At 42.2% G+C, this 12,227-nt stretch overlaps 1 protein-coding gene across 5 annotated transcripts in view; it reads right to left on the reverse strand.

The window, feature by feature from the left end:
* SPTAN1 (spectrin, alpha, non-erythrocytic 1) overlaps positions 1–12,227 on the reverse strand; it is a 42,884-nt gene that overhangs the window by 7,120 nt on the left and 23,537 nt on the right. For 3 of the 5 annotated variants that reach the window (XM_009870362.1, XM_009870364.1, XM_009870361.1), the window contains 23 exons: positions 11,870–11,917; positions 11,416–11,507; positions 10,889–11,033; positions 10,588–10,769; positions 10,315–10,414; positions 9,976–10,173; positions 9,697–9,843; positions 8,955–9,058; positions 8,709–8,871; positions 8,226–8,240; positions 6,328–6,459; positions 5,842–5,979; positions 5,352–5,456; positions 4,922–5,130; positions 4,009–4,129; positions 3,756–3,877; positions 3,093–3,225; positions 2,481–2,579; positions 2,040–2,199; positions 1,761–1,837; positions 1,388–1,597; positions 828–1,124; positions 240–352 (listed from right to left, as the gene is read on the reverse strand). In XM_009870362.1, coding sequence (XP_009868664.1) covers positions 240–352; positions 828–1,124; positions 1,388–1,597; positions 1,761–1,837; positions 2,040–2,199; positions 2,481–2,579; positions 3,093–3,225; positions 3,756–3,877; positions 4,009–4,129; positions 4,922–5,130; positions 5,352–5,456; positions 5,842–5,979; positions 6,328–6,459; positions 8,226–8,240; positions 8,709–8,871; positions 8,955–9,058; positions 9,697–9,843; positions 9,976–10,173; positions 10,315–10,414; positions 10,588–10,769; positions 10,889–11,033; positions 11,416–11,507; positions 11,870–11,917 — 3,110 coding nt within the window. The remainder of the gene's footprint in view (positions 1–239; positions 353–827; positions 1,125–1,387; positions 1,598–1,760; positions 1,838–2,039; positions 2,200–2,480; positions 2,580–3,092; positions 3,226–3,755; positions 3,878–4,008; positions 4,130–4,921; positions 5,131–5,351; positions 5,457–5,841; positions 5,980–6,327; positions 6,460–8,225; positions 8,241–8,708; positions 8,872–8,954; positions 9,059–9,696; positions 9,844–9,975; positions 10,174–10,314; positions 10,415–10,587; positions 10,770–10,888; positions 11,034–11,415; positions 11,508–11,869; positions 11,918–12,227) is intronic. The other 2 variants (XM_009870365.1, XM_009870363.1) reach the window with 1 other exon arrangement.

Here is a 12,227-nt window from a genome sequence, read left to right on the forward strand (position 1 = left end):
GATAACTGGAATTATGGCAGGAAAATTAACTCAGAAGCATAAACATTTTTGAAGTTTGATGTTTCAGGGCTTTCCTCTTCCCCATGGCTAATAGGGCCGCCCTCAGATCCCAACTGCAGGAAATGAACAAGTCCCAAATGGCCGTTTTTCAGCAGAAGACTTTTACAACTTAGACCAAAGAAGTGTTGGCTGGGTAGAAATCTTAGCTGAGGAATTCTCTACAGGAAGACAAACTATACCTGGTCTCCTGAATCCACTGATGGAAAGCATTCGCATGCTGAGCAAATTCCTGGCGCAATTTGTCATTTTCTTCCTGCCTTCGCTGTTCCTTCTGCAGCTCCAATTCACGTTCCTGAGAAATGAACAAAAATCATTTCAAACGGAGAAATAACGCGATTGCCCTCATCCTGCAATAAAAAGCAAACATGAAGAGCTTCATACCAGCACAGTTCTAAAGCTCAAAACAAGACTGAGTGCTCAAAGAGTGTCCTGGATATTTAGACAAAATCATCTAAGGCAACACAGAACATTCCTCCTGAAGTCTTGAGAACCGGGATTGAACCAGCGGTTCCTTTACTGCATAGCACAGACGTCAAACGTTTTACAGGTAGGAAGCAAGGGACGTGCTTTGTCTTTTGAAAGGCCACAAATGGAAAGCCACAAAAACAAGCTTATAACTACTGGAATTTTTTCTTTGCTCCCAAATTTTGAAATATTTCCATCTGTAGTATAGTGACAAACTCTTGTACTGATTATCTCAAAGGACAACTTCTGGGAAGAATCAAAAAGTCATAAACTATGAACAGTCTCCCCTCTGTGTGACTTGCCTTGATAATTTTCTGCAGATTCCTCCAGGTTTCTTCAAGAGCCTCCATAGTAAACCAAGTATATGGGTTGGAGGCTACGCGGAAGCTCTTGATCTGGCGATCGAGCTCTGCCAGCTGGTTAAAGTCAGCCTGGGCAGAACTAAGTGAGGAACGGAAAGCGTCGTGAGCTTCTCTCAGTGCTTTGATTTCTTCCAGCGAGTTACAGCGCACGGGATCCGTCAGGTCCTCTTCAGCATTCTCAAACCAACTGTTGAAGGCAGATGCCTTCTTTGCGAAAGTCAGGAACAGATCCTCAACCTTGAGGAGAGAAAACAATCCAGTTTCTCAGTTATGCAGTAATGCAAATATTCTATATAGGTTGATCTGGAATTAATATGCATCAGTGATAATTTGCCTTTATTACTTATTTCTTGCAAGGATCTACAAAATTCTTACAACAAATCTTCAGGATCTCCATAATCAGTAGCTGAAATGAAAAAGCTACAGAAGTTGCAAGTGCTGTAATGTTTTCTTCAAAGAGAACACTTGGATTTTCATAGCCCCATGGTTTGGCCACTCACCTTTCTGAAATGCTCCTGAGCCTCCAAGAGCTTCTTTTTCCTGGCAGCAGAATTAGCAAGTAGCTGATTCCAGCGTTTCATCAGGGAAGCGTGCCGAGCCTCGATGGCCTTGGACTGGATGTGTTTGGCTGCCAGCAGCTGGTCCTTGAGAGCTGTGATGTTTGCAATTCCCTCCTGCTGGAAAGCCTGGAGTCCAGCATCAAAAGTTTCCTGAAGCATTAAAAGAACAACAAAATATTTTAAGCTGCACTCTTATTTAACCATTCCAATATCCTCCACATATTTCAAACGTAAGTACTAGATTTTTTGTGTTGTAGAAGAGTTTACCTGTTGTCTCCGTCACTTACGGGGTGGAAGCAGCACCAGCACTAACCTGTTTGGTGAGCAGTGTTTGCACAGAAGAGAGGTCGCGTCCATAATCGTCTGTCTTCAGGCTGTTTTCTTTCTCACCTGGAAAATAAAACAAATTTAGTAAAAATGTCGCGTCTCTATCTCAAACACTCCCTCTATTCCCAGCCAGGCAGAGCACTGCTGATGGCTTTGGGTTTAGGTCTGCGCGTTACAGCAGCAAGAAGCTGTCTGAGGTCTTTCGAAATGAAGGAGCATTTCGGTCTGTGTGTGACAGAAGACGATGCCCCAATCCAGAACGTACCTATCCACGACTCCACCACATCTGCTTTCCAGTTGAACTGGAGGAAGGCTGAGTTCTCATCCAACTTGGCTTTCCTCTGAGCTGCTGCTTTCTCCAGATCTGACACCTTCCCTTTGAGGCCCTTCATCTTGGCAGTAATGTTCTCCTCGTGGTGATTGTTCTACATGACAACAAAGAAGAAAAAAACCAACCCATAGCCTACGACGTCAGGGTCTTCTGAGGCACCCTGTAAGTCGGTGACAGAGCAAGGATTTCACCTGAAAGATTTTGTCCAAGAAATAGCTGTGGAAACAGCTAACACCAACAGCTTGTTCACACAAAACGTGAGTAAGAGCTTTTTTTAAGAGAGACAACAAATCAATCCTCACATTAAGTTGACTTTGACATGAAAACGTCCTGAGTAACCTTTGAGATTTTTACTTTGAAGCAATTTATGCTCACCTTTTTAATGAGATCCTCTCCGTTAGCACAAACATCGTTCACTCTGTCTTTGTGGACAGTAAAATCAGTCTCAAATGCTTCATGCTTCTTCAGCAAGCCCTGCAAATACGAGATAGTCAGTTTTTAAAATAATTTGCTACCACTTACTAAAAATAAAAAAATGAGAAGATTTTATTGTTATAAATCATCTAACATAATTTTTTTTTCTTACAAAAACTATTAATTGTAGCTGGCTAGCACAACTTCTGTTTTTTCTGTGGACAAAAGGAGACTCATGTTGACTTCCAGTATAATTTTACACATTTGATTTATTCGGGAATGCCCATCAGAGGTCAAGAGATGCAAAACTGCACCAAATTGCAAGTCATTTCTACAGGAAGTAATTTACTTGGGATGCTTCTATAAAATGAGTACCTGTTTTTTGTGGGGGTTTTTGTAGGGTCTTTTGTTGTTTTTAGTTGGTTTGAGTTTGTTTTCTTTTCCAATGTGGGACTTAAAAATACCCCCAACAATAACCTCTAAATTGTAAAGACAGTTCAAGAAAAGGTTCGTTAAGCTCTAATCAACAATAATGCAACAACAACAACGAGGAGCTGACAACTTTCTCCATACCTGGATAGCAGCAAGGGTGTCCCCATAATCTTCGCTGGCTACCAACGTCATTTTCTCATTGATCCAGGCTTCTTCTTCTTCAACGTTTGCTACAAACTGCTGGTACTCCAGGGACTCCTCCAGACGCTGACCCCTGGATGGGAAAAGAAGCAAAATTAGTCCCAGTGTTGCTTTATGGCTTTTAGGTATAATATGAAAAAAGAAACTGCAGCAGCAGAAAACCCAAGAACGTACAGACAGAACCCTAAGCACACGGTCATTCACGCTTTTCCAGCAGCAGACTGCCGGGGCTACAGCTCTGGAAACTCACGAGGCCACAAAGCCTGTGGCTACTGAAGGAGTAAAATGAATCACTTTCTCCCAATAGCTTCTACTCAGAAAAACTTCCTGGCAGTGGATTAAAGCCAGTTAATTTCAAGTCTATGGTTTCAAACTCGTGAAGTAAAGGCTGAACACGGCACACCTCAGAAAGAGACCTGTTTCTACTGAGGAACACCATCGTTAAAATGCTTTTCAGTAGTCTCCTAGAGCCTGTCATCAGCGACGTGTGCTATTACAGCTTCTTACTGACTACTGACCCACACCTTAAACCCCGAAACTCAGTAAATCTTGTCATTCCAAGTCCATGGAACTGTTTTCATTTTACAAAAAGGTCTCACACACCTCGCAGCTGCCAACTGCTTTAACTCTTTCCAGTGATCCACAAACTGAGCCAGCCTCTGCTGTATTTCCTCCTTCCCAATCGTGTTATCATCTGAAAGCTTCTTGCCAGTGTCCAGAACACCCTGCAAAGCAGAGAAACACACCGTTAACGGAACATCGCTTGTTCTCCTCGTACGTGTTCTCGCTGTCATATTTGCCACAAGCAAGACAGACGCTGTTTATAGAGAAATCTGTCAAGGAGAGAAGGATTTACCTGGATCGCAGGTTCATGGGCAGCTAATTCTGCTTCTAAGCGCTTGTGTTTTTTCCTCAGGTTCTGCACACCGGTCAGGTCTCTGCCATAGTCCTCTGAGCTCACCAACAGTTTCTTCTCTCTAGATTCAAGAGAGATTAATTCTATAGGTCAAACCTGACTAAAAAAAACCCCAAACCAAACCAAAACACCAAACCAAAACTGCTGCAAGTAAGGAAATGCTCCTCACAGCACAAAAATCTTGAATGTAAGAAATAGTGTACATGAGTTATCAGCTAACAGCTGCTGGCTCCTGGCAGCACGTTCAGGGGTAACGTGTGGAAGGCAGCCGAGGGGCGATCATTTCTCTCTGAAGGACAGAGTTTCTCTGTACCGTTTTCTTTTGTAAACTTTACTTGCTGTTTGCCCAATTTGTTTTTTCTTTTTTTAAAGCTAGTAAAATAAAAAGTGCTCTAATTTGAGTGATTTCAACCAGGCTCACTTCTTCCTCTCCTCCCACCAAAGAGCATTTGATTAAGTACCACAGCTGGCTAGAACAAAACCAACAACAACAAACCACAAACCAAACCCCCAAAAAAGTACTTCAGACTGGGAAAAAAAAAAAAAAAGAGGGCTCATTTTTTCCTAGGAACTTTCTCAGAAAGGCTCAAGTCAAATGTCAGTTATCTGGTCCAGGTCTAAGCAGTGTTCCTTTCTCCAGTACAGAGCTTTCCTTCTCCAGCTTTGACAAAGAAAACTGCAGAGAAGCAGCCACAGCCAAGCCAGTGCTGAGGGCAAAGGTGATTTCTTGTAAAGACGCAGACTTGTGAAAAAGGCAAGTTATCAAACCACACCACGGACTGTGAATGTCGTTTGCACGCTGGCAGGAAGCACGGGCCCCCGCGCCAGAGCCCACAGCTTCCAAAATACGCACTTGATCCAGGACTCCTCATCGTCCATATCGCGGAAGAACTGATGCAAGCGGTGGGACTCGTTCAGCTTTGCCCGGCGGGCAGCGGCCATGCTCTTAATCCTCTGAAAGCGCCCGTTAATGGTCTCGCGTTTATCCTTCACTTGGGACGTATCAAAAGCACTGCTGGTCATCAAACTGTCAGCCTGACTGTTCAGGTCCTTCAGACGATCCTGGAAACGTGGGTGAGAAAGGGTGTGAACTGCTCGGATCTCCTATTTCTGCGTTTGTTAGTCAGCGCAACAATCACCGTCTGACCGCTGTGCGGAGTCACTGCTTTTATTAAGAAAATGTGATTCAATGAGAACATGACTGCAGCACGTCTTGGCATGGTATCTGTAGAATTTGCTGCTTACTATGATTTATCTTCCAAAACTAAAAGAGAAAGCAATACCTCGTGAGCAGATATATCGGCTTCCAGCAACTGGTGTTTCTTCAGAAGGTTGTTAACTGATGCCAGGTCCTTCCCATAGTCTTCAGATGCCAACAAAGCTTCCACCTGAGGGTGGGGAAGAAAAAAGGGGATGGAGAATGAGCTGTGATTTCACAAACCCCTTAAAATTATCATGTTTTTAAAACTGCAAAAGTTAATTCTCTTCTCAATTTTTTACAGTGTGGATAAACCTTTACCTCATCACCGGTTTAATTCCTAACAGATTCTATGCAAATATGCTTCTTCTCACCGTAGTGTTTATATAACTTATGTTTTCATTTTGTTACGTAATAACATAAAAACATATACAAGTTTTTTTAGTTGCGATGAAGACTTTTTTTCAAAACAAATCTGGACTTGCTCAAAGGTGGGCTGTTCTCCACAAAATCTATTATCAGCAAAGGGAATAAAAGGAAAACTCTTGCAAGTAAGTAATCCAAATGTGAGTTACCTCTGAAAGCCAAAAATCAAAGTCCTTGATTCCAGTATTGAAATTCTGTTGCTTGTTAGCTTCTTTCAGTTTCTGACTCTTCTCTGCTGATTTCTGTACCAGGAATTGCCACTGGTCAGCCAGCGCAGCGAGACGTGCCTGTCAGAAAATGGAAAAGGTAAATGTTGTAAACTAAAACTGTAAGTTCCAATAAATGTAAAACCAGAATAAGATACAAGTTTGGCTGCTGCTTCCAGACACACAAATTACACAGTCACTAGTTCACGGTGCCTAGCTGTAAATGCAGGTCAGCTTCTACATCCTGATCATGGAATCAGAAAACTTCTTACCCTTGAGAGCAAAGCAGAACGATTACCCTGATTTCTACTGCATAGATGAAATAGAAAAGCTTCTATGAAACAAGACTTGTTTGAGGGACACCCTCCCCAATTAGCCAAACATTTCTCAAAGCAAAACCAAAGCAAATCTTCTAAGACTGGTATCTACCTTCACAGCGTCCTCGCTGCCAGCACACGCTCCTCTTTCAATCAGCGAGTTCCCCATATCGATGACCCCGCGGATCCGGTCTGCGTTGGCGTGGAGCTCGGCTTCAAAGGCTTGGTGCTTCTGGTGCTTGCTCTGAACGTGACAAAAGCAAAAGCGTAAGAGACTGGACAAAGGGCTCCTTGATTGTTCTCATGGGCCGAGAGGACAGCACCCGAGCTGTCGGTGTACACCAGGAGGTCTGTACACAGCCCGATCTAAAGAAGTTCTCTCTCTCTCAGTAACAATATTTATTGCTCACTCAAATAGTAACTCTCATTCATCTGAGTAACCAGCAAGCTTTGCCCCAGCAGGAGTGCCAGCGAGCTGACACGTGTAACTTGGGCAACATCTCCTGCATTTAACAGGTGCCCATGCAACGTTCCCTGCACTCAGCTCCGCGTTACTCCAGAACAGCTTTCGCATTTGCGGTGCCATTACCTCTGAAGAGCAGCCATTACGCACACCCTACACAGAAGCGCAGTAGGACCATTCTCTCTACTCCTGAAGTAATTTCACAGATTTCTATTCCCCTTCTTAATCTATGCGTAATTAAGAGAAATCATGGCTGCAGCCTATCTGCTTTCTGCACAGTTTTGGTATTAGTCAGTCATACACTGCTATATCATATATTAAAATAATGAATTAACAACCAATGAAATCTATAAAAATACCCAAATTATTTGTTAAGGAACTTTCTCTGCTGAGTTGAGAGCACCATGAGAACAACAGGAGCCTTGGTGTGGGAGGAATTGTGCAGTTCTCTCTCATACAGACATGATCCATCCACCCACCGGGAAGATAATAATAGCGCAAAAATGACAAGACAGAATTTACAAGTATTAACTGGAAATGCTAGTAACATTGGACATGGGTGTACAAGGCCCTGAGAGAATGGAATGAAAGGAAATGTTAGATTAAAAATAAAAGATGGAAAATACTATAAGCGCTGCCATGAGAAATTCTGCATGAACTGCTTTATTTTGGGAACTGTTAATCTTGAATGCTGAGATTATAAAAACATATCCTTCAAAGCTAGACTTACCAACACGTAAAATTCAATTAAAAAGCTGCCAATTGACTATCTCCATATAATTACCATGACAACAAATCACAGACAAGCCTTTCTGGTTTAATATAAAATTCTATTTCTTTTCCTCAACTAAAAAAAAAAAAGGAATTTAATGTACCACAGCCTAAAGTGACAAACAACAGCTCTTTTGTTTCTTACTCCAGTTAGCTTTCCCTTTCTTTGCTCTGTCTTCTTCCATATAACCTCATTTTACTCCACTTCGAAGCACTGTCAGCTTTCCATCTGTACACAGCTCCTTGCTGGAGCATTCCTTCTATGTTATTCCCTTCTATGCTACTGCTGCAAGAACTAAGGTCTATCATTTTACTGAGGCCTCCATCTTCAGCATCTGATTCTACAAGTTAAATTAACAGTGCTGCATCGTGTGTCCTGTTAAATCATCACCGCTGAAGATCCAGACAGGAGGATGACAGGCCCAATAGTCAGATTTCTGACAAAAGGAGGATAGAAACCCATTTTTTCTATGGGCTACCTCCTAAAACTCCCCAAACTACATCACTAGTACACCACAAATTAAACAGGTCATGCAGAACACCTGCAAAACGAAAACATACATCAATGATGCTGAGTAGGCATTAACGAAAAAGCCACACCCGTAACACGGAGATCAAGAGCTGCTGGACCTGGGTGTAGGTCAAGAACTAATAGAAAACAAAGCGATTGCATGAACTGATGGATGGAGCAACAGACTGCAACCAGACCTTGTGCTCACACATAAGCTATACAAAGAAAACAAATTCACATACCAGGGCTAGTCCAAACTACTTACCAGCAGTTTGGAAAGCTATAAAACAGATCGAGAGAAGCAGTTCAGTGCATTTGTACTACTTCATCAACCAGTCTTAAAACATAAGAGGTAACATTAATTAATTATTCCTTGATACTGAAAAATAAATGAGGCTTCACATTTTAGAACATAAGACAGAGACCCAAGAACTCCATTTCCTTATCTTACTATCTAGATGCAGGGAAAAAGACAGAACAGCTCCTCAGCTGGGCTTCTTCAGGAAAACTTGCTGCTGCAGATCTTATTAATTGCATGCATCAATAATTACCAGTGAGTTCTATTTTGGGTCTCCTTTCATGCATAATGTAACTTCCATTTTCTCCTTGTTAAGCAGAGACCATGTCCAACATGGTGTATTCATCATGTTATCACTGAACAACAATTCCCAAGCCTATTTTTTCAAACCAGAGTACGCTTTGCAAAGTTAACAATTATATTGGGTTTGGAGCAGAGAATCATATTCACCTGGATATTTGTGGGATCCTTATAAGACTCATCACTTGCAGTTTGGAGCTTTTCACTGATCCAGGCTTCAATCTCATCCACATCACGACTGAACTGCTGGAGTGTCTGAGACTCTCCCAGCTTCGACCTCTTTTCAATCATTTGAGCTTTCAGACGACGCCACCTGTATGCAATGAAATACACTTGTTGAAGGAAAAGCTGGGACTGCACACGGCATCACATCCCACCTACGAGGGCAACACTGACCTGTCCAGAACCTCGTTGCGCCTGTTGGCAATGACTCCTTTTGCATAGTGATCGGCAGAGATCAACTGGTCGGCAAAAGACTGTAAGACGGCAATTTTCTCTTCCTATTAAAAACAGGGGCCATAAATTAGAATGATAGTTCCTTAAAGTCAGGTGATGAGCAGGGTCTGGAACAGAACAAGACTTTTCTTCCTTCTTTAAAGATACACTATTGTAAATGTGACTCTATTGTAAACCTGTGTCTTCTACAGGACTCACATCTTTCACCTCTGGCGTGTAGGACATCAGTATCTTTTGGACTTTAAGCTACAGCAGTATGACCTCACAACAGAATGGCCTAAGCTGGAAGGGACCTTAGAGATCATTTTAATCCAGCCTCCCTTCCGCCAGGGATGCCACCTCTGGATTAGATGAGGCAACACATGGGGACTGAACAGGAATCGAACCTAATTAGGCAGCTTTTGGTTACTAGAAACTGAAAACATACCTTTTCCTGCAGTAACAGGAAAAAAAATTCCTGTTAAGTAAGAGCTTCATGTAAATTCTTCCTGCTATTCCTACGCTGCTTGTAGACAGTGAAATACATCTCTACCTGCTTTAACCACTTCTAAACCTCTGAGCAGATCCCAAACGGCTGAGTATTTAGAACTGCACTTCAGAAACCATCCACGGCAGTAACTTCTCTTGCTAAAACTCTGCAGAAGAAAAGCTCTTTTCCCCTCACTTCAGGTACGCTCCTCACCTGGACATTGATTGCCTTATCAAAATCTTCATGTTTCTTGATGAGTGCCTCCACACTGTCTAAGGAGTCTCCTTTATCTTCTGTATTTAGGAAGGCCTCTCGGGCAGCCATCCAGTTTTCAGCTTGTTCACAGTCCCGATGAAACAGCTAGGGAGAAAAAAAAAAATCCCAAAGCATGAGAAAGACAGCCCAAGAACACTGCTCCTCACTAGGAGAGAATAAACTTTCTCATGAAAGGAGGATTTATTTTGCTTTTTAAAAACAAACACGGCAGAGCACCTGTAGTTCTAAGCACTGGTCTAGCATCATTCTGCGCTGGACCCAGGCCTTCTCCAGGTCTGTGCGTTCTTGATCTAGAATATCCAGTTTCTCCTTGATCTCCGGGCTGGCAAAGTGTCCGTGAGCCAGAAGTTGTTGTCCAAACTGTTCAAATGCCTGGAAAGTGCCAGCCCTTGCATCTATTTCAGTGCGGTGTTCCTGCAAGGTATGGAGATGCATTACTAAGTAAATAGACAGAAGAGCTGGAAGTGATCTATTTTTGGAACTCTAAGTGGAAGGTGTCAGAAAAAAAACACATTTGTTGATGTTTACGATACAGACGTATTGTCTTTCACATACCTGGTGCCTTTCCAGTAAAGCTTCAGCTCCAGTCACATCCTTTGCAAGTTCATCTGAGGAGACCAGGCCCCGAATGCCGTTGATCCAAGACATAAGGTCCCTGTGAACACACATTGATAGAGAGTTTTTCCCTCCCTCCAGTGAAATCCGTCAGAACAGGAAAAACAGCCCTTTTCTGAACCATCCCTAGAAATATTCCTGTGGGACAATAAGCCATGTATACACTGATAATGCACCAGACAGACAAATTCAGAGGGGAATAGCAGCTGTTACCTGAAGTCACTGAGGAAACGCTGCAGGTCATGAGAATCTCCGAGCTTCTCTTTGCGCTGGTCAGCACGTTTGCCCAGACTGTTCCAAGCCTGGTTGAGCTCGGTGCATTTTTCTTGAAGATCTTCAGCAGATTCTGGATGTGACTGGATTAGTCGCTGGGCAGTTTCACCAAGAGAATTGACCTGTAAGTAGAGAAAGGAAAATAAAACACAAATGAAGACAAAAAGAAACTTTTTTAAGGTTTGGTCATTTCTGCCAGATAAAAAGAAAGCTCCTGCTTTTGTCCTCCTCACAGTCTCACCTTGTCTCCAAGAGCTGCCAAGTCTCTCTCAAAGCCTTCATGTTTGCGCTGCAGAGCCTGCACACTGGCCAGGTCATGTCCATAATTGTCTGTATTTAATGCTTGATTCTTCTCCTCTATCCATTCTTTCGTTTCATCAGCATCTCTGATTTGAGTGAAGGCAAAAAGAGAATTAAAACAGGGGTCAGACCAGCATCTCCGATACCCAGCTGGTTGCCAGTTTCCACAGAAGCTCACGTAGTTGACAGTTCTATGAAATTATTTCCCAAGACGACACAAGCAAATTTTGGCAAAATAGGACAATAGCCCAGACCTCCCAAGCCTGCAGCAATTCCATATTTCCATGTTAACAAGTCTTTCTAAGAACATAAAGAATTACTGGACCACTGGTGGTCTAACTTCCTAACTGAACAAGCTGAGGGGCTGAAATACAATTTGTTTAGAAAAAAATCTCACTATGTTTTAGAACTCTCAATAGACAAAAGCATTTGACTGAACGAAGACCGAATACGATACAAACACCTCACCTGTGGAACCTCTGGACTTCATGGGCGCTGCCCAACAGCTGGCTCCGCTCCTCTGCCAACTGCTGCAGAGCTCTCCAGCGTTCATTCAGCTCCTGCAAAACAAACCAAAAAACCCCATGGGTATTGCACACCCCAGGTTTATAGCATTACTCTTTACACAAAAGACTCCTGCGCTGGGCTTGCAACAGGTGAATTCTGCTTAATTCCAGAAGAATGCATAAATTCAAGTAGCCTAGTTAAATAAAGTAATTCTAAACATTTCTCCAGAAATGTAAAACCAATTAGTTTTATGTATCTACAAAGATAGTGATATAACCTGGGAAGCAAATGCTCTATTTGTCAATGTTGATTCAAAAGGGCTTATAAAGAGGAATGAAAGACAAAGAATCTGGAAAGGGAGGGTAAAAATATGCTCACAGCTTTTAAATCGGCTCAGAAGAAGTTGCATTATTACCTTGATTGAGTTAAAGGTTGCCACTGTGTGTACCATCAAGCGTGCAGACTGCAGGAAAAGGCAAAAATAAAAACCCATAGCATTAAACTCAACTCCAGCCAATCAGAGACAAAATGAGACTGAAAGAAAACTTAAAAATCCAGAATCATTTGGCCTAGGTAAAAAAGCTAATCTTTGTAAAATACAACTCTGCAAAACGCAGGAGGAAAGAAAAGCTCTAGATTTTAAAAGTCTCAGTGAAAACTGTTGAATTATTTAATTTTATATATTTCTTACACACTTCTTTAAAAGAGTGTTTTGAATACATTGTTGTTTAAGATGAAGAAAGAAGCAAACAATAAGAAAATTAATGCAATTA

This window comes from Apaloderma vittatum, unplaced genomic scaffold, assembly GCF_000703405.1.
Source record: "Apaloderma vittatum isolate BGI_N311 unplaced genomic scaffold, ASM70340v1 scaffold9225, whole genome shotgun sequence".
NCBI classification, from domain to species: Eukaryota; Metazoa; Chordata; class Aves; order Trogoniformes; family Trogonidae; genus Apaloderma; species Apaloderma vittatum.